General features: G+C 34.7%; 4 protein-coding genes across 11 annotated transcripts; 1 reads left to right on the forward strand and 3 right to left on the reverse strand.

Moving 5' to 3' along the window:
• Positions 1–3,147: 3,147 nt before the first annotated feature.
• On the reverse strand, positions 3,148–4,306 carry LOC149513948 (auxin-responsive protein SAUR77-like). The gene has a single exon (XM_089745781.1). It carries the CDS (start codon positions 3,695–3,697, stop codon positions 3,362–3,364), a length of 336 nt encoding a protein of 111 aa, XP_089601907.1. The 5' UTR covers positions 3,698–4,306; the 3' UTR covers positions 3,148–3,361.
• A 653-nt stretch (positions 4,307–4,959) lies between these two features.
• On the reverse strand, positions 4,960–8,526 carry LOC111276416 (AT-hook motif nuclear-localized protein 8-like). Of its 2 annotated transcripts, XM_022862148.2 has the most exons (6): positions 7,737–8,526; positions 7,597–7,652; positions 6,790–6,921; positions 6,042–6,203; positions 5,645–5,762; positions 5,160–5,559 (listed from the first exon to the last, which is right to left on the reverse strand). In XM_022862148.2, exons 1-6 carry the CDS (start codon positions 8,260–8,262, stop codon positions 5,384–5,386), a joined length of 1,170 nt encoding a protein of 389 aa, XP_022717883.1. In that variant the 5' UTR covers positions 8,263–8,526; the 3' UTR covers positions 5,160–5,383. The 2 variants fall into 2 exon arrangements, with proteins under 2 accessions (XP_022717890.1, XP_022717883.1); XM_022862155.2 differs by having other exon boundaries at positions 4,960–5,762; positions 7,737–8,437.
• A 1,102-nt stretch (positions 8,527–9,628) lies between these two features.
• On the reverse strand, positions 9,629–14,211 carry LOC111276401 (AP-2 complex subunit mu). Of its 6 annotated transcripts, XM_022862130.2 has the most exons (13): positions 13,933–14,211; positions 13,567–13,744; positions 13,352–13,442; positions 12,733–12,827; positions 12,483–12,572; positions 12,351–12,399; positions 12,143–12,281; positions 11,741–11,857; positions 11,291–11,381; positions 11,067–11,209; positions 10,702–10,816; positions 10,157–10,201; positions 9,629–10,075 (listed from the first exon to the last, which is right to left on the reverse strand). In XM_022862130.2, the coding sequence occupies exons 1-13, from the start codon at positions 14,013–14,015 to the stop codon at positions 9,995–9,997; spliced, it is 1,317 nt and encodes a 438-aa protein (XP_022717865.1). In that variant the 5' UTR covers positions 14,016–14,211; the 3' UTR covers positions 9,629–9,994. The 6 variants fall into 6 exon arrangements, with proteins under 6 accessions (XP_022717865.1, XP_089602093.1, XP_089602094.1 ...); XM_089745967.1 differs by having other exon boundaries at positions 12,143–12,399; XM_089745968.1 differs by lacking the exon at positions 11,741–11,857 and having other exon boundaries at positions 12,143–12,399.
• Positions 14,212–14,874: 663 nt separating this feature from the next.
• LOC111276430 (uncharacterized) lies at positions 14,875–18,403 on the forward strand. Of its 2 annotated transcripts, XM_022862175.2 has the most exons (3): positions 14,875–15,351; positions 17,887–18,135; positions 18,252–18,403. In XM_022862175.2, exons 1-2 carry the CDS (start codon positions 15,103–15,105, stop codon positions 18,127–18,129), a joined length of 492 nt encoding a protein of 163 aa, XP_022717910.1. In that variant the 5' UTR covers positions 14,875–15,102; the 3' UTR covers positions 18,130–18,135; positions 18,252–18,403. The 2 variants fall into 2 exon arrangements, with proteins under 2 accessions (XP_022717910.1, XP_022717902.1); XM_022862167.2 differs by having other exon boundaries at positions 14,876–15,351; positions 17,887–18,403.
• The last annotated feature ends 63 nt before the right edge of the window (positions 18,404–18,466 follow it).

Below are 18,466 nucleotides of genomic sequence, written 5' to 3' on the forward strand. Positions count from 1 at the left end.
CATATTCAAATATTCTTTTGGTGTTAGTTAATGAATAGTTACAGTTGGGCAATGGTTTAAAAATGAAAAACAGTACTCTTACATGGGAAAGCTTTTTCATCGACACATACTTGATTTTAGACCTTTCTTCCCCATCAGTTCTGTCCATTCATAGCACCTAGCTATGCATATATATATATATATGTATATGCATGCTAAAAAAATCCTAAAACGAATTTTCATTACCCAAAAGCTTATTTTTGTAGGTTTTTCAAAACTTGTTAGCCATTGAAGTTATTTGCAACTATAGATTAATTACATTATTGGAGTTTGGCATTCTCATAAACCCATCTTCCATTCGACAGAAGTGATTTTACATGGTGAATTGAAGTTATATCAGAAGATTGGGTTTCCATTTTATAAAGATAGTGATACCATATAGAGATACGGTATGAGAAAGAAATATGCCTTGTGGCAAAAAAAAAAAAAAAACAAATGGTCCTGTTTAGTTTAACCCATCTTGATGCTGATTCCTTTCTTGCTTTCGATTACAACCTCTTCAAAACCATGAGCCATGATCTTCATTAATTCGTTTACTATCAGTTAGGTATTCTATCAATACTGCAACTTAAATATATATTTTAAAATTATTTTTGTCAATGACTGAATTTATTCTCTCCACTTTGAATCCACAAACCTAGGTTCCATCGTAGAGAAAGAAAATGCTTGCCTTGTTCCAATTATCAACATAGTTGAAACAAATTCTTCTCATTGTGTTTTGTCTTAAGGGAGTATTATATTTAATTTGTGCTGGTAATTTAGTCTAGAATGAGCACAAAAAGAGAAACATATAAACTCTCTTACATTATGCTGCATACATATATATATATATATCATATGAAAATTAAAGATAAGGATAATGGAAGGTGAGATTTCTAGTCATTATTTGAGATAGGAAAATGAAAATGAAATCCTCTTAACAAGATTGATATGGCATTGTAAAATTTGTTAAACATCCAACTTAAATTTAATTGATAGTAATTATAGAGATTCAACTTGAATATAAGATTACAAGATATTGTATATTTATTAGATATGAGATAACATCATTTTAATAACCTACATCACGTGTAAGAAGAGATGGAAGAAGCTTACTATATGATAAATTTGAAAAAGGTAATGAAAAAAAATATTTTTGACTTTAATATTATATTAAGTATCAAATTTAAAACCAATTAATAACAAGTGGAGAGATCCGATTTGAATATAAAATTATAAAATATTATATATTTATTAAATGTGAAGTAATACCATTTTAACAAAATTAACATTAGTAACCTTACGATGTCATATTATCAAAATTAACCCAATTTGGGATCGATAAAATTGTTGTCAATTTGTTTAGATAAGAAAAAAGAAAGTTCAACCGAATTTTTCCATGGATATACCAAAATAGGAAGATGCCAAAAGAAAAACCATTTAATTTCTTAATTTGTTAAGTCATGCGTGATAGAGATCTTCGTTATGAGCCAAACGTCAAGTCTATCTAATTGACCTTACTAGCATGGATCGATGATAGTAATGAAGATGATACTAACAATGAAGATGATGATGTAGACTGTAGAGAGAGCAAAGAAATAAGACAATGGCCGACCGAGATTTGTTAAATTGGTAAGTTCGAATACTTTGTCTGTAGGATTTAGATTGGATATTTGTTGCTAGCAATTTCTTTTGATAAGTAGTCTGTAAATTCAATATAATTATTCTCTAAAACCTACGGTTTGACTTAAATTTGGAAAGGAGAATCCTTCTTTCACCTTAATTTTTTTAACAACAAAAAATAAAATGAAAAAGGAAGACGATGATGAAATGACTTGAGAAACTTGGCCAATAGTAGTTAGAAGATGAAGATTTTAATTAGCTTACCAACATACAAAAAAAATAGCGCAAATGTGGTAGAACAATTATAAGGGAACCTGGATTTTCAAACGAGCTGGCCAAGTCATAAAACAGTGCCATGGCTTAATTTACAACATTTGATTCTAATTTGTCGCTTTAATAGATAATCAAGAGCCGTTGAATTTTTTATTCTCACAAGAAATTTCAGTTTGATTTAATTATCTCAACCCAATAGCCAATATTGATTAGGGCTAATGACCTCATTTCCAAGAACTAACTTGTCCTTTCGGCTTTCCAACGTCAGTGACATAGGATAGACGACAACTTACCACAGTGTCTCCTTTCTTGACCTCAGACTCGGGTTTGTTTTATTGAATGACTTGATTATAATGATGTTCGAAATGCATAAATAGTAATTATCAAATCTAATTCATGATTAACATTTTAATATATATTATTATTCTTTGTCCAGCATTTAGCTGATTCGTGCATGTGACTGTCATTCAGAATCCAAACGGTGGGCATGAAGTAGTATTAAACATTTTATGACTCAAAATTTGAGTGAATTTCAGATTAGTAAAATTAGTAAGATTCGAGGGCCCAACCCAACCTGGCTCCTGTATGACCAAAGCCTGAAACCCGGTTCCTGTTTGTTAACTTTGTGTTAATGGTCCGATTAAGAACCCAAAGTTTCAGGCATCTACTTGGGTTGATGGACAAATAATTGGGTTTGGACGGGTCCAAGCTTGAGCTGAATTAGTGATGTGAATCCAATGACAGCCTCCATCCCGTTGAAAAGACCTTGAAAGATGAAACTGTATCCCTACTGTAAGTTATATTCTTTTCACCTCCAAATAGATGCAGAGAAAAAGAAACTGATAGTTAAAATTTCGCAATGTAGTTTTCTGAATTAGCACATTAAAACGAAAACGACATCCTTTGTATTCATTTGGTTTTTGAGATTATCTTGGAGGATTTGTTGTTTCTTTTACCTATATTAATCTCTGTGTGAGAGAGATTGAAAATAATGTCCTTGGAAGTTAGGTGAATAAAGGGTGGATTAGATCTGTGGAATCAACCTCATGTTGTATTATTAGGACATTGATGTGATCAATCCCAACAACTCAGGTAAATCATAAACAGTGTGACATATAATTTATAGGATTCCAATTGGTAAATTTGACTGATTCAATCTGATGTGCAAATTAAAAACCAAATTATATATGTTAAGGTCTTTTGCACTTACATGAACAGTACTATTTACCTGCATAAACTGCTCTTAAGTCTCAACCCAAATATTTGGTGAATTGGAGAATCTGAAATCAAGTTAGAAACATGGTATTGTGTTTTAAACCGCTTAAAGCAAGATATACATATAAATATATATATATATATTGTTTCTATTTTTCTGTGTTTAGATTACAAAAGTATGTTATCTGTTGCAGCTCAAATTGGTAAAAATAATGTACCTCTATTCTACATTCTAGTTATCTTGAGCATAGAAGTCAATAATCTCCTTGAGATTAAGCTGAAACAAAGAAGAACAATCATTGTTCATCAACCAAAGCATGTGTTCAAACAAGATAGCATCCACGTCCACGAAAATCACCCTCCTCTTGTCCCCTCTCGCATCAATGACTTGACTACTATATTCCTTCTTCTTCATTGTGTCAATCAAAACCCCGAATGGACTCTCCTCTAGCACAAAAGGGTCAACCAAAAACTCCCTCTTCTCTTTCCCTACCACCACCGTCACGTGTCGCTCCAACTCGCCATATCCATTCTCCGTTAGAGGCCGGTAGCTTAGCCGTGATGCCATGCTGCGCCTTCGCAACAAGGTGGCAGGCAAGACCAAGCAATCCGTGAACTAATAACTGACAAAATTTTGAAGATAGAGTGTATAGTATATATGTTATGTTAATGACTGAATATTGTTTGTTATGGCTAGGAAAATGAGCTGCTTATATGAATGTGAAAATGGGTTCTTTTGATGGGGGAGAAAGTATTTAATCTAGAGAGAGATGGAGAGATAAGGGAGTTTTTATAGGCAAGCAAAGGAAAAAGGTAGATTAAAACATAGTACCATGTATTTTATTGCTTGTTTTTTAGGTTTTTGCTGGCCAAGAGAGCCGTTGGCATGTGAATGAAGCATATCTATTTGATAGTAGGAATTGGAATAAGACTTGCCGGATTGAACAAATGTCACTCTCAATCACCGGCGGATGTCCTCGTGAACACTCAGCATAGGACAAGTGCTGGTCAGCAGCTCATTGCCTTTGGGTAATTGATTGGATTCAAATTCAAGATTTCATACATATTATATAGAAGAAGTATATGCAAAGGATTCTATTATTCAGCAAAATCCACGGTATTTGTGCATTAATTAGTAGGCAGTTGGCACCGACTTTGGTGCAAAGCAAGCAAAGCATTGAGATAGACAGGCGCGTGAGAAGAGACAATGTATCACTAACATCTGTGTAAGCTGCGCTTGTGTTGTAATAATACGAAATTTGAATAGGCTCGTTGAAAAGGATTCAAGATAGTTGGCATATGTCTTCGTTACATACTATGATAATATGGTCAACGAATTAAGTAAATGCGGTAGTTCATCAAACACCCAGCCTCAATAAGGTTCACCAGCTGAAATTAAAAATAACAAAATTTAGGTGAAATTGTATTTACTATGAACTTTGTTAGGTTATTTTATTGGAATAAAATGACATGAAGAAAGTTATTAAGGTTTGAAAATTGAAAATCATATACAACTTGCAACATGCGTTAGGAGCCGCCCAACTTTATGGTTGGTGACATGAGACTGGTTTGAAAATAAGAACAGGTATGCTTGAGCTGTGATGTTAATTGGACCGAGTGGCAATGTCCAGTTTTTCCATAAGCAAACGCAATGCTTGCTTTAATTAATTTTGTGCATTAAAGTAGGGATTGATCAATTTCTTATTGTAAACTTTATCATATTAGAGAAGTGTACAACAATCGAGACACATTGAAACGACTTTAATGAATGAATACTTGAAATCAACAACCGATTCAACAGCTTACATCATTGATAACACTTCAATCTCATATCGAAATATTCTAAAAATTTATGATATATATAAATAGAAATTTAAATTCAAACTTGTTAAATAACTTTTATAAGACAAATCCATGAAATCTTTGGATCAAAATACATAATATACCCTGTAGATTGGATATGGGTCTCCATATGTTATGTAGTCATGGCTCCCGAAATGGTGGTGGCAACAAGTCTCACTCAAAACTATGACAACTCCTATGATATTCATATCCTTAAAACGAGTTTTACATCTGAAACCTAACAACAGCAACCACTAGAGAAACAATACTGGAAAAAGTAATATTGAGATTCTGAGAAATAAGTGGAATGTTCTCAGCAGCCATTTTTCGATGAGGTGAAGAATACTTGAAAACTACTCAAGCAGAAAGAACAAAAAACTTGATCTACAAGAAAAATTATTCTCTGCCATTTCTATTCTTTAATGCATGTTAGCATTTGGAATTCACTAATTGTTATGCAAGACCAATCACCAAGTTGATGCCCAAAACGCTCTACTGTTAATTTAGAAGCATCTTCATTGTGGAGTGTGGCCAGTCCAAAGCGAGTACATTTGCATATTGTTATTATGAATAGATGGAGCTGAATTACTGTAAAATGCAGACCCATGGTTAAGAGGGCTACCACTGTTCTCATCATAAGACTCACTTGATCCACCTTGTGAAGGAGGACTACCTGTTGTTCCTGGAGCCCCAAAACTCAGCATATTTGGTGCTAGAAGGGAAGATGGTCCAGTTTTAAAAACATCTGAGTTCGGTTTTTTCCCATCCACAATAAAGCTGCCAACAATGACCTGGCAGGAGATAGAAAACAGAGTCATAAAACAAGAATGAAATCCGTTGACATCTTTGTTATGCCATGACAAGCTGGAAAGTCCCTTGACACCTAGATGGTTACCCAGCAAGTATGGTATCAGAGATGCAAATAACTAGATTCAACTAAGCCTCAATCCCAAACAGATTATCACCTCTGAGATGTGCATGCGGCAAAAATTTCATCATACTGTCATGGTAATAGTAATTACACATATGAACATGGAAATCGCAAACACCAGTTAGTAATAGAGAGAAACCTGAACTGTTGATGCTGCCTGCAGCATCCCTACAACTCCACCACCTAATACTTGACCATCAGACCCAGCCAAGGAGACACTTAATCCACCGGTCCTGCTGCGACTACCATTATTTTCAGAAAACAAGAAGGAACCTGATAGAGAAATAATTTCAAATCGGCCCTGCAATAAAAGGTCTGGCCATAATTAAATTGTGCATAATTGGCAAGGGAGAAAATAATTCAAAAAGCTAAAATTGTATGAACCATTTTGGTTTAATAAAAATTTCATGCCTTTATCACCATGTAAGGATGAGATTTCAGCTACCTACATGTGTTTTGGTATAATTAACTATAAAATTCTGAAAATCAACTCAAGTGATAAAACCCATGAGGCTAAGATATGAGCAGCACTATTTCCTCAGATCTATATTCAAATAAAATTTCCACACTAATCAGTTTTTTTTTTCTCCTCAGACTAATGAATTTACTTGGCCTGGGATCCTACAATAGGTTAAAAGCATTTTTTAAAAAAAAATAAAAAATTAAAATATAGAAATTATTCTCTAAAAGAGAGACAGACAATGCAGACATATGTAGAGAAAAAAGGTTACATTTTTTTCTGTCAAAGGAATGCTCAGAAAGTTAATTCTTCAGCAGCCTTTGAAATATGGAAGCAATCCTATCTCATCCATGGCGCTGAGTAAATGCAGTTCATTCAAGCCTAAGCTTAGTTCATCAGATGGATCTTATATAGATATTAAAAATACCTCATATGTCACTGTACCACCAGACATTGCGGGTTGGCGGAGTGTAACATTACAAATGGCGCCATTTGCAGAGAGAATACAGACTGTGCGTGGTCCTTGCTGTGAAAAAGCCATAATCTTTGATGCTATGTCCTGCAAATGAAAAGGCCATACAATAAGGCACATTATAAATAAGGTTCAAGAATTACAAACATGGGCAATCAGAACATGTGCAAGAGAACAGTATTGCAGATTTATTGACATGCAATATTTAAGGCAGATCCACCTTTTAAGGAATAAAAGTATGCATTTTGCCTCAAGTTATTGACTGGAAGAGGCCAAATCTTTCCACTACGCTTAAAACTATCAATTGAAGAAGTATCTCTATCAATGAATCTTTGACAACAAAAAGAAAAGGGTAAATATCTCAGGACCCAAGCTACTTTCCACATGCTCTATGAAATTTACATTGCCCCAACTCAGCATTTGAAATGTGCACACATTCAGTTAGAGCTAAATTACATCATAGTGCTCTGCTTAACAGTTACAAGATAAGTTGCTTCTATGCAATCATATTCCAGAGTTGTATTGCAAAGGGTTTAAAGATATTCCTTCATGCTACTGATACACAAAATGGATGATTCCACCACCAAAGGAAGCTTAAAACATTTGAAAATTCAATCTAAGAAAATTGAATAATCCCCAAATACAAATCCATTAAGGCCAAGAAAACCTCACACATTTCCAAGCCTACCTTCAGTTCACAATATTTCTCATTTCATGGAGCAACCATTACAACTTCATATATTACTTATAAAAGAAACTCACCTCGCCGGCTTTCACTGTGATCACATGAGGAGTAAATCCCACCCCTCCAACTCCACCTGCTCATAAAAGCAAACAAACACACAAAAGTTACAAAACAAAACACCAAAAAAGGACTAACTTTGACACCAACTGTTAGTTACCTAATGCATCCATCTGTCTTTTTCCAGAACCAGGTGGCCTTCCACGGTTCCTTTTAGCAAGCGGCTCTGACGCAGCACCACCTCCACTACTGCTTCCTAAACCGACAGAATCCGCACCACCGTGATTTGCCGAGTTAGAGGCATTTGGGGTGGTGGGTGCCAATTGTAAAAGAGCAATGTTACCATCAGGAGCATATTTTCTAGGCCTACCTCGCTTCTTCTTCATGGCCGGCTCCGTGTTGTACTGAAACTGCGGCGATCCATCAAAGCCGACGGAGTTTAACGAATCCAGAGGCTTGGGTTGCAGATGATGATGCTGATGATGCTGTGGCGACTGCGAAGCTAAGGAGTTGAAAGGAAAACGTGGAGTGGAAGGAGGAGGGATATTAGCCATTGGATTAGTGCTGATCAAGGCGGAGTTCGAAGGGTACGATGAAGATGGGGGTCCCATTACCATCTGTTGCGGTTGTTGCACCTGTAATCCCCCTGTCGCTGCTGCCGGAACGTGTAATTCTCTGGACTCCATCTTCCTTTGCTTTTTTCTTAGTTTCAAAACAAAAATGGGAAAAATGAAAAGTAAAAGAAGTGTAATGTGGTGCAAGTTTTAACTGGAGCGGAACTGTGAGAGAAAAGATAGCTGATAAGTCAAAAGAGTTGTATTGTGTGAGTTATCTACTTTGAGAACTGACGAAGTGGAAATCAAAAGGACGTTGTACAAATGAAATTAAAAACCGGTGAAAGAATACCCGGAAAAAGAAAAAAAAAAAAGGCCATTTTTTTGGTCAAAAACATATCCAACTCCAAGTAGGGTTTAGGGTTTTAATGACTTTTTCTTTTTCTTAAGTGCACTTTATTTGCCCACGGATTTTCTTATGGGGGAGCAGCTGATAGAATTCTACTTTTTTTTTTTTTTGGTGCAGAGTAAAGTTAGATCAGATCATGTCCCTAACTATGTACTTTGTTATGTACACCCATCTTGAATTTGGTTTAGATTTTCTTGTATATTGCAATTCGCCTAGCTTTCATTGAGTTGGGAAAGAAATTTTTTCATTGGTATTTTTTTCCCCTTTTTGATCACAAGATTTTAGTTTAAATTGCAAAGAGCCTTGTATAAATCTTAGAGAAAAAATGGTAATTTAGCATCAAATTTGGTTGGTCCAAGCACATTATCAATGTGAATGCATTCAAAATGAAAAAAGCAATGAATCTAATAACTGGTACCAAAATTTAGTAGGCTTGTGGCATGTGGTAGATGTAGTGTTAGTGTCATCTTTGACAGACAAAAACAAGTGCACACCAAATGTATAGTAATTGACAGATGTTTGCTTGCTTGCTGAAATACAGATGCAACTGTCATAATAATGTCATATGAATTCATTTAATAATGGGTACTTCTAAGTTTTGGAACGTGTCCTGGAAAGGGCAAAATTTTTGAACTTACAGGCTTATAATCTAATTGGCAAAAGACCAGCAATAATAAATAATCTCAATTTCAATAGTCAGGAACCCACAGCCGACCTGACCAGAGCATTAAAAACAACCTACAACAAGGTAGGCCAATGATATAAAACTAAAATGTAATTGATATGTTGTTTTTATGAGTAAAAATGGTGCCTGAAATATCCCAGAAACGTGGATGGAGCAAAGACTAGCAATGATGCTTAAAATGGAATGGTGATATACCCTGCATTGCTGTACAGCACCTTAAAAATAACTTTTCCGAAATTTGAAAGCAAAAGAAAAGCAAAAGCAGAAAAGTTGGATGGAAAAGAAAATTTGCCATCTCCATCTAGGTAAAACGTAAATGTTGCATCTGAATATCTGAAATTTCACGAGATCATTGGGAGCAGAGGAGCAGTGGAGTAACTGCTTCCATCATTGAGGGCATCAGATGAATCCAATTCGAAAATCCAAACTGACTATTTATCGTTACAACAAAATATGTGTGACAATATGCAAATAATACAACATTGTGAAATAATCGCACCGGGTTTTTGTTCTATATAAGGGCTAAATAACAACCACATATTCATTTGAAATAATCATATTAACAATAACTCCACTATGAGGGAAAAAAATTGCCTAATAATTCAAGAAACCAGAACACAAGCTGCATCCTTCGGGGGGGAAACGGAGACTCATTCCCCTTGCCCTCAAGGTGATGATAAACATGTAAGAATCACTTTCTACTTCGTTGAAACATGTAGCAAGTAAATATTCTCATAAATCCTCAAGTTATCCAATACAATCCCATGTTTCTAGCACCTGATCTCATATGAACCAGCCTTGGTAATATAGCGAACCCATTCAACTGTGTTATACCCACTCTTCTCCCACACCTGCAAAACAGTGATGAAGTCAACACAGCAACTTCACCTAAAGGAATCACATATGCATTCAGAATCCATAAGAATGCTTACCTTAAGAAACCGGACACGTAAACCAGAGGCCGTAAACATTGGAACCTGAAAAGAAAATGCAAATAAATTACAGATGTATTTGACTTGTCTTAAGGCATTCAGCGAAGTGTGCTCAGATGTCCATAACCCCCGTTTTTTAATTTTTATTTTGGCCAAAGCAATATCCCCTATTTAAGTCACCCAAAACTGATGTTCTTTGGCATTTTCATGAAATGCAAATAATCGAATAGGACCTTGATTCCTTTATACCCATCAATCATCCAATTATTTCAAGTCCCACCCCCTCCCAAATTCCCAATTTTCTATTCATCTAGCATACATGGAAATTCAACAACCTTTAAAAGGCAAAAAAAGAAATCTAGAGCACCAACAACATGGATTACAAATAATAAGTGAACTAGTACAACATCTCTATTATAACAAAACTAGGAGAATAATTTCAAGCACAGCAATATTTTTTTTTCTATATTTTCCTAGCAAAGATATTGCATTAAAAAAAGAAAAATTAATGCAACATGATTAAGCAATAAAATAATAATTTGCACCTGAAATTCCATCTGAATTGGTGGCCTTGTCCAAGATTTCTTCTCTGTCATCGTGGAAATTAACTCAACTTCTGCACTCAAGGTTGGCTCTGTTTGTCCAGGGAATTTTCTTATCCTAAAATATGAGATGAATATGACATTGAACAATTGCTGAATTCAATCTAGAGATGAAGCATAAGCAGAGGGAAAAGTACAGACTATTGGCAAACAGATGGGTGCAGGGATAGGGTAGTGGTTGGAGCTGCAGCACAAATAAAACATTTGGCTGATCCACTTTAAGATGAGACAAAAAGCAGGCAGCCAGATTCTCAATATAAAAGTGGAATACATAAGATTTGCACATAATAACAAACTAAAACACTTACTTCCAAACCAAGCAATCAATAGCAGCATTGTACTTTGCTCGACCTGATGTTACTTGGAAACTTGTTTTTGCTGTTTGTTTTGGAACAGGAATTTTGATGACAACTCCAAGAGCAAACATTTTTGCTCCAAAGACACTTTTAACCTGAAATATTAATATAAATAAGCCAATAGCGGAAGCATGAGCTTCCAAATATCGCCAATTTCAAAATGTATGATTACAAACCTTAACATTTACTTCCATCCGTGTTCGACCAAGCTCCTTGATCGTTGGCAATACCCGGAAAGGAAGATTAACTCCCTCAGTGATACGGTACCTATGCATTCGTCAGACATCAAGTCAAAATGAACATTAAAAAAGCATATATAAAAGAATTATGTATTGTGGAAACATAAAGTACTGAGCACCAATAAGCATTAAGCATTGCACATTCACTTTCACAACATATATCCAGATTTATAGGTTCAAATGGCATCGATGATCAACAGAAGTTTCTAAATGTAGCACAGTAAGAATGAAGATAGCATGGTAGTCTAAGAAGCAAGCTATAGATAATATAGAACTTATCAGTCACAATTATATGAAGTAACAAAACTTGGCTACAACTTAAGCTGCGTACAATATAACATAAACTTGAACCACAAGATATATAAGAGAGAAGACTTCTAAGCTTACTTCATTAATTCAAATTCACCATCTGGTGGCACAAAACTAACTGTCTTTTCAGAGTTGAATCTTGTAAGATTTACACACTGATGAAAAGTAACATCATCCAGCTCAATAGTCTTGCCACTGCAATATGTAGCATTGTAAGAGAGAAAAATTATAGAGCTGAATTTGCACGCTTTGAAACCAATATCAGAAAATTTTGACTTCATGGCAATGAGACTAGTTTATAAACAGAGCATACAAAATTTTAGAAACTAGGCAATCCAATATGAAACCCTTTAGAAAGTCACATGAAAAATCAAAAGTCCACCATAAAAACTGCACCATTGACAGGAAAGTGAACAAGAGGATGATATATGAAGAAAACAGAGCAGCATAGAATGTGAAATGAATGCAATTAGAAACCACCTTTTAGCAGGACGGGATTTTAATTGTGATTCTTTCTCAAGCCCAATTTTATCATTCAAGCCCAACTTAAGATCAGGCATTCCAGAGAGGAAGCACTTCATAAGAATCTTTCCCGTAACATCACAGCGCAGAACACTACCTGCAATCACCAAATGCTTTATATTCAACGAAACAGACAACAAAAACACTTTCCAAAACCAGTACCAACCTTTTGAAGACATAAGTAGGTTCACACTTTCCACAATGTCCAGAAACACCTGAAACAAACAAATTTTAACAACATTGAAACCTCCACATTCAATAGAGTAACGAATTTGACAGTGTTCATAAGCTAGATCACCTCATTCTTTTTATAAACAAGTCCCTCTCTTCGCCAGCCAACAGCACCTGTGACTTGTAAAGTTGCATTTGGAACAGGCTTATCTGAAGGCTATTGATTTATTGCAAATAGCAAAGGAAAATGGTTAATTACAATGCAACTTTACACAAAAATTAAAACATAAATTAAACCTGCATCTGCCATATGAGCATTGCCTACATGCATCAATCCTCAAAATACAATAATCTATAATACACAAAATACAACTTACCTTGGATGAAAATGGGGACCGCACTCCTTCCTGAGTAATGTAAAGCTTTAAAATTTCAGGAGAAAGATTTTGTGGGTAGCCAAAGTCCATGATCTCTGCAATGTCAATCAAGAAATCAAACAATTAATCATTCAAATAACATTTGAACCCAGGGTTAAATGATTTTCTTCACCCTTCCTTTCTACTGAACAAATGCCTATACTACTTATTTAATTTTCAGTTTTTTTATCAGCTGCGTCTGCAAGTAATATTCATATCATTCAGCTACTACCATTATCAATAATAATGTCAATCTAAGATTCCTATCACAGTCCATGACACCAGGAGCCAACAATCATAGGTAACTAGTGAATGCAAAATAAAGCACTACAATAGACCATCATCAATCAAGCCAAAAGAAACAGTATATAAACACACTAGAGGATGCATGTGGAAGGAGAAAAACAACTTTCATCGAATACAAACCATCCAACAATTCATAAGTCAGAACCAAATTATTACCACCAAAATATGATTTGAACAAAGCAACAGCCAAAAGAAACAGTATCTAAACACACTAGAAACCAAGCAAGAGGATGCATGTGGAAGAAGAAACATTCAACTGTCATCAAATACATACCATCCAACAATTCATAAATCAGAACGAAATTATTACGAATAGCATCTTCATCAAAAGCACCACCAAAATATGATTTGAACAAAGCAACAGCCTGCAAAAGGAGCAAAAATGCCTCCACCAATTACCATAGAGAAAAAGAATTGCACATTTTTCTAGTGGAATACAAGGCAAAACTGTTGTATATTAAACATAAAGAACAACAAATCTTTGACTACCTCAACAACAAACTTGAAAGCACAAGCTACATTAGCATTACTGCTGACAACAATTACGATGTATACATTGCTGATTCTCATATAAAAGAAAGAGCAACCTCCAATCTGTCGAACGGGACAAGTTCCCAGTTCTTTCGTTTGCATAATGTGCATTCGGAAGGCATCCACCATGTTTCCCCTAAATGAAATATTATACGAATCAAACACAAACACACAAAAAAAAAAAAAAAAACCCTATAACGCTAAAGAAATTATCATAAACCTCAGTCAAACGTCACCGTTCCATAAAAAAAAAAAAAAAAAAAACTAGCTATTAGGAGAAGCCTATACGCATTCACGCAAAGAGAGAGAGAGAGAGAGAGTCACCCGACATCGTCCCGGTAGAGACGATTGATGAGGACATCACCGCGGAGATTCAAGAAGTAAATAGCAGAAGCGGCCACCGGCATCTTCTATCCAGTGGATGGCGTCCCACGTTAAGAAATTATTGGATCGGCGGTGGCGTATCCGGATCAGGAGAAATAGAGCGTTCGATTTTGGTTTGGTGATCAAAGCATCGGTGAAGAAGAAAATTGAAAACGAAATGGAAAATGTTTTAAGAAAAAAAGAATTTGTAAAACGTTCGCTGTTGGAAAGATCTAATGTACAGGTCAAGGGACATTTCAGTCTTTTATTTATTTTGAAAAATAACTACATTTTATTATCAGAAAATTATTCTACTATTATGTAAATAAAAAAATATTATCTACAGTTATCAATTTATTTAACTGTTTTTAAATGAAATTAAATTGTTCCAACAGTCCAATTTTGCACCTAAAAATAGATATAATAATCTAAAACAGAATATAATAACGTAATATAATATAATATAATATAATATTAAAATTTAATATAAATTATATATAAATTTAATAAAATTAAAATTTTATATTTTATATTTTTACAATGAATTATTATACACAATTTTTATATAAAATATAATATAAATACATAAATTTTAATATTTTATGTAATATAAATATATAAATTATCAAATCTATTAAAAAATTAAATCAAAGTTTAAAGTTAAAAAATCTATAAAATAAAAAAATGATTGATATAAATTAGTTATTTTTATTTTTTAAAAAATTTTTAATTTATACTTTTAAATTAAATTATGTCACGTAATTTTTGTATAAAATATAATATAAATATATAAATTTTAATATTTTATATGAGAAAAAGATATAAATTGTAAATCTACATTTTTATTTATTTTTAAGAAAGTTTTAATTTATCTTAATTATACATTCTAATTACCTGATAATTTTTTTGGTGTTGTAAATCTAGAACACGTTTCTCCGCTTTCTTTCCTACATTTTTCTTCTTCTACGTTGCTTGCGCTTGCTCTCCACTACCAGCCAAACCCGAACCCAAACCCAAACCCAAACCCGACCCCGAAACGAACGTTTCTCTCTCTGCTTCTTTCGCTTCGTTCTCTAGATTTGCTTAGCTTAGCACGTCGAATTGATAATCGAATAAGATTGGTCTTTGAGTATGCGATTCTTTAGAAAAATAGCGGGGCTTCTGGGGTTTGCCAGAGACGATGGGCACGAAGTGGAAGACCAAGAAAACGACCATCACAACAATAACAACAACAATGATCAACCACCCAACAACCGTCCCATTTTCCATGAAACTGGCCTTCCTCGAAGGGGCTTTGGCGTCCCTGTTCAGGTCGCCGTCGATCGTCCACAGCCTGGCCCTGTCCTCCTCCCCTGCACTTCCGGTAACGGCGGCGTCCAGGTCCATCTCAATACTTTTCCTTGTTTACAAATTTTAAGATGTGGGTTCTTGATATATTGTTATAATGCTAAATGTAGTAACTTTTTTTTTATGAGTTGACTGCTGTAATAGAATTAGGAAGCTTAGGTATTAAAGAAGAAAGCAATGTTCAAACTTTAATAAATAGTTTGGAATTAAGACAAGATAGCACGAATCACTAAGCATATCTAAGAACTAAGTGACTTCGAATTATGTGTTCTGATTGCAAAGAGCTTGAGGTTAGCTGGGCTTTAGAGATTTTCTATAATCTCTTTCCTTGAGACTTGAGTATGCGGAATCATTGATGTCTTTAAATACGGGATGGGACCTATGTTTTAGAGGTCATTACCAGCCAAGATCATCTTCTTGCTGTACAATTTTAATAATATGCTGAGTGTAGAATGGCCTATATACATGTGTTGTTGCCATTGGTTCCTTTTCAGTCATGTTACTACTGTTAGAGATTCCTAATGTTCATATTGTGAACAGAATGCTATCTCTGCTGAATCTTAAAACCTAGATCATGTTTTAGTTACATTGTGTGATTCCCTCTCTCTTCTAATGGGCTGGTCTGGAGTCAATTGATGTTTCTGCCTTGAGTAAAAGCTTCTGCTTCTGTTGTTAAAATTCTGCACTGCTGATCTTGCATGTGGTCTATAAGTTATTGAGCTCCCTGATAGTTTTCTGCACTAATTCCTTTGTCCATTTCTAGAGTTATGTGCATATTGTTCTTGTTTCAAGCCATTTATTAATGAAGATGCCAAAACTTTTGTGATGGTTGCTTTTTCAGAAAATAATAAGTTTCTAGAATTCATTAGTTGAGGATGATGGACATGGTGTTTTGGATTGTGTATGATGTTATCCCCAAACTTCCTCATAGGTTTCCAAGTTGCTGCTGGAACTTTTAGTTACATCTACTGTCAGTGAAATTGATCGACATGCATGATTGCTGTTGTAAATTATGATGGAGTTGAGTTTTAGCTGTTTATATGAAGTAGGCAGTAAGAATTGTAGTCCTTCTAGGAGGCTATTTTGAGTCAATTATCAAATGTCTTTCACATTATTATTATTATTCAGTTCATGGAAAATATGCAAGGAAAAGAATAAAAGGATAGATCAGATCTGGATGTAGTGGATGGCTTAATGCTTATTGCAGGAAGATGGATTTTAATGCATGTTAAATTTAGGTTTAATTTTCATAATGCATGTAATACATTACTTTTACTTAACTTAGGTTTTTACTAACAATCCTTTAGTTTTATCCTTTTCATCTATTTGCTTTCCTTACTCAACTGAATAAATAGAGGAAAAGATATATACTTTCCCTTCTTTCTTTGGACTTCAGCTTAAACTTTCTTTTCCCTCCCTCAAATCAATGGGAGTGGTTCCACCAAATCTTACTGAAACTTGTCTGTTATCTTGATTTCCTAAAACTTTTAAATCTGTTTGTTATCAAGATCTCTCTCTCTGTTTGGGGATGAACCTTTGGTGGCTGATCTCCACATTTTTTTTTTCTTATCGAGTAAATATGGTGCCATGCATGAACAAGTCTGTAAGCATCCAAGCACATGCAAGTCATTTGTTCTCTATCAGATTCATCCATTTTTGCTCTAACACTTGTTGGACTTATGAAAAGAGGTGTTAGATTATGTCAGTTTGAAGAACCTTCTTGCTTGTGATTGTTTCTTCTAACTCTTTCACTATTATCGTCTTATCAAGAAAACAAGAGGCTCCTCAATTTTTTTATGCTAGCTAGATGTATTATAAGTAATACTCTGTAGAAAACTATTGCTGCTAGCTTGGAAGACAGAAGGGATTGTCTATTTTAATCCAGCAATCTTATCCTTTTGAACCATAATTGGCTGAACATGAGAATACTACAGGAATTTTTGTATTTAACATGCTGACATGCAAATGTGTTTTAAAGGTTGATCATGGTTGAAAATGAATAGACATGTCCATTTTTAGTAAACATTAAAAGGAATAATATGTGTCGTGTTAAGTCCAGAAGGAAAAGAGCATATTGATAAGAAAAGGAATAAAATGATGTCAATCTTGTCTAGGTGTGGGCATATCCTTGTTTCTTTTCTGAAGTAGACATTATGGACACTTTGTGTGATTGTGTCCCTGTCAACTGATCTCAGCTTTGCAAGCAAATGCTATATACAATTTCTTTTGTGAATTGGTCTTAGTTTACTTCCTTTGAATGAAATTTAGTGGCATGTTGAGCATGGTTAAATTTGTTTAACATCACAAAGGTGGGGGAAAGAAGTAGTTGGAGAGGTGCAACTTGTTGTTGGCACTGTTGCTAACAGAGAGTAACATTATTTACCACTGTTTGGTAAGCCTGAGGCAAATAAATGTCCATGTGGATGATGCAGTAGCCTTTATTGGGATCCTGGTGTTTTACACCAGCTGGTAGTTCTCATCTTTACTTTCACTGCTTATTTTACATCTTGTATCATCATTAAGCCTGTTTCAAGTAGCTAACATTTTTTTTTTTACTTTTTTATTCAGGGTCTGAAATGGTATGCAAAGCGTCTTAGGATAGATGAAGATGGAGATGTAGCAGATGAGTTCCTAGATGAAGTCTTGCCAGAAATATCTGGCGCGGCTAGTGCAGAAAACGAGCAGAAGCCATTCCCAAAGTTCGAAGTGAAGTACAATACGAAACCAGCTAAGGTGAAGACCCAGGTTATGTCCCATGATGGGAAAATCCAGCAGTGTGTGGAGTACCAAGGAAAATTGCAGTGGGCATGATTAGTGGTATATTTCTTTGTTTGATCTGTTGCAAAAGCACGTTACCAATTCAATTCCTTTTGATAGATTTTTTCTTTTTCATTGTTCTAACTTCTGTATTATTGGTAATAACCCTGTATCAGTATCATGTACAAAAAGGGTTTCCTTGTCGTGGTTTCCAAGAGGATTTTGGTTTAGACTGAAAAAAGAGTTGGCTGTTCCTTCAATGAAGTCATTCTGTAGAAGTGGTTTGTTGAATGATCTATTATAGATTTTCATGTTTACCTTTGTTGCATCTTCGAAGTTCTTTTCTAGCCATGATGAGACCATTACAAGGATCGAAGTGGTTGATAATACC

The sequence above is a fragment of the Durio zibethinus genome, chromosome 17, assembly GCF_047325235.1.
Source record: "Durio zibethinus cultivar Kanyao isolate XHJ-2024 chromosome 17, ASM4732523v1, whole genome shotgun sequence".
NCBI classification, from domain to species: domain Eukaryota; kingdom Viridiplantae; phylum Streptophyta; class Magnoliopsida; order Malvales; family Malvaceae; genus Durio; species Durio zibethinus.

Coding starts and splice junctions, on each gene's coding strand:
- LOC149513948 (XM_089745781.1), bottom strand. CDS start 3,697: ATGGCATCACGGCTAAGCTACCGGCCTCTAACGGAGAATGGATATGGC.
- LOC111276430 (XM_022862175.2), top strand. CDS start 15,103: ATGCGATTCTTTAGAAAAATAGCGGGGCTTCTGGGGTTTGCCAGAGAC. Junction 15,352..17,886: donor CCGGTAACGGCGGCGTCCAG/GTCCATCTCAAT, acceptor TTTTTTATTCAG/GGTCTGAAATGGTATGCAAA.
- LOC111276416 (XM_022862148.2), bottom strand. CDS start 8,262: ATGGAGTCCAGAGAATTACACGTTCCGGCAGCAGCGACAGGGGGATTA. Junction 7,653..7,736: donor AAGACAGATGGATGCATTAG/GTAACTAACAGT, acceptor TTTTATGAGCAG/GTGGAGTTGGAGGGGTGGGA. Junction 6,204..6,789: donor GTGGTACAGTGACATATGAG/GTATTTTTAATA, acceptor CTTTTATTGCAG/GGCCGATTTGAAATTATTTC.
- LOC111276401 (XM_089745967.1), bottom strand. CDS start 14,015: ATGCCGGTGGCCGCTTCTGCTATTTACTTCTTGAATCTCCGCGGTGAT. Junction 10,202..10,701: donor CAATTCAGATGGAATTTCAG/GTGCAAATTATT, acceptor TTTTCTTTTCAG/GTTCCAATGTTTACGGCCTC. Junction 10,076..10,156: donor TACGTGTCCGGTTTCTTAAG/GTAAGCATTCTT, acceptor ACTGTTTTGCAG/GTGTGGGAGAAGAGTGGGTA.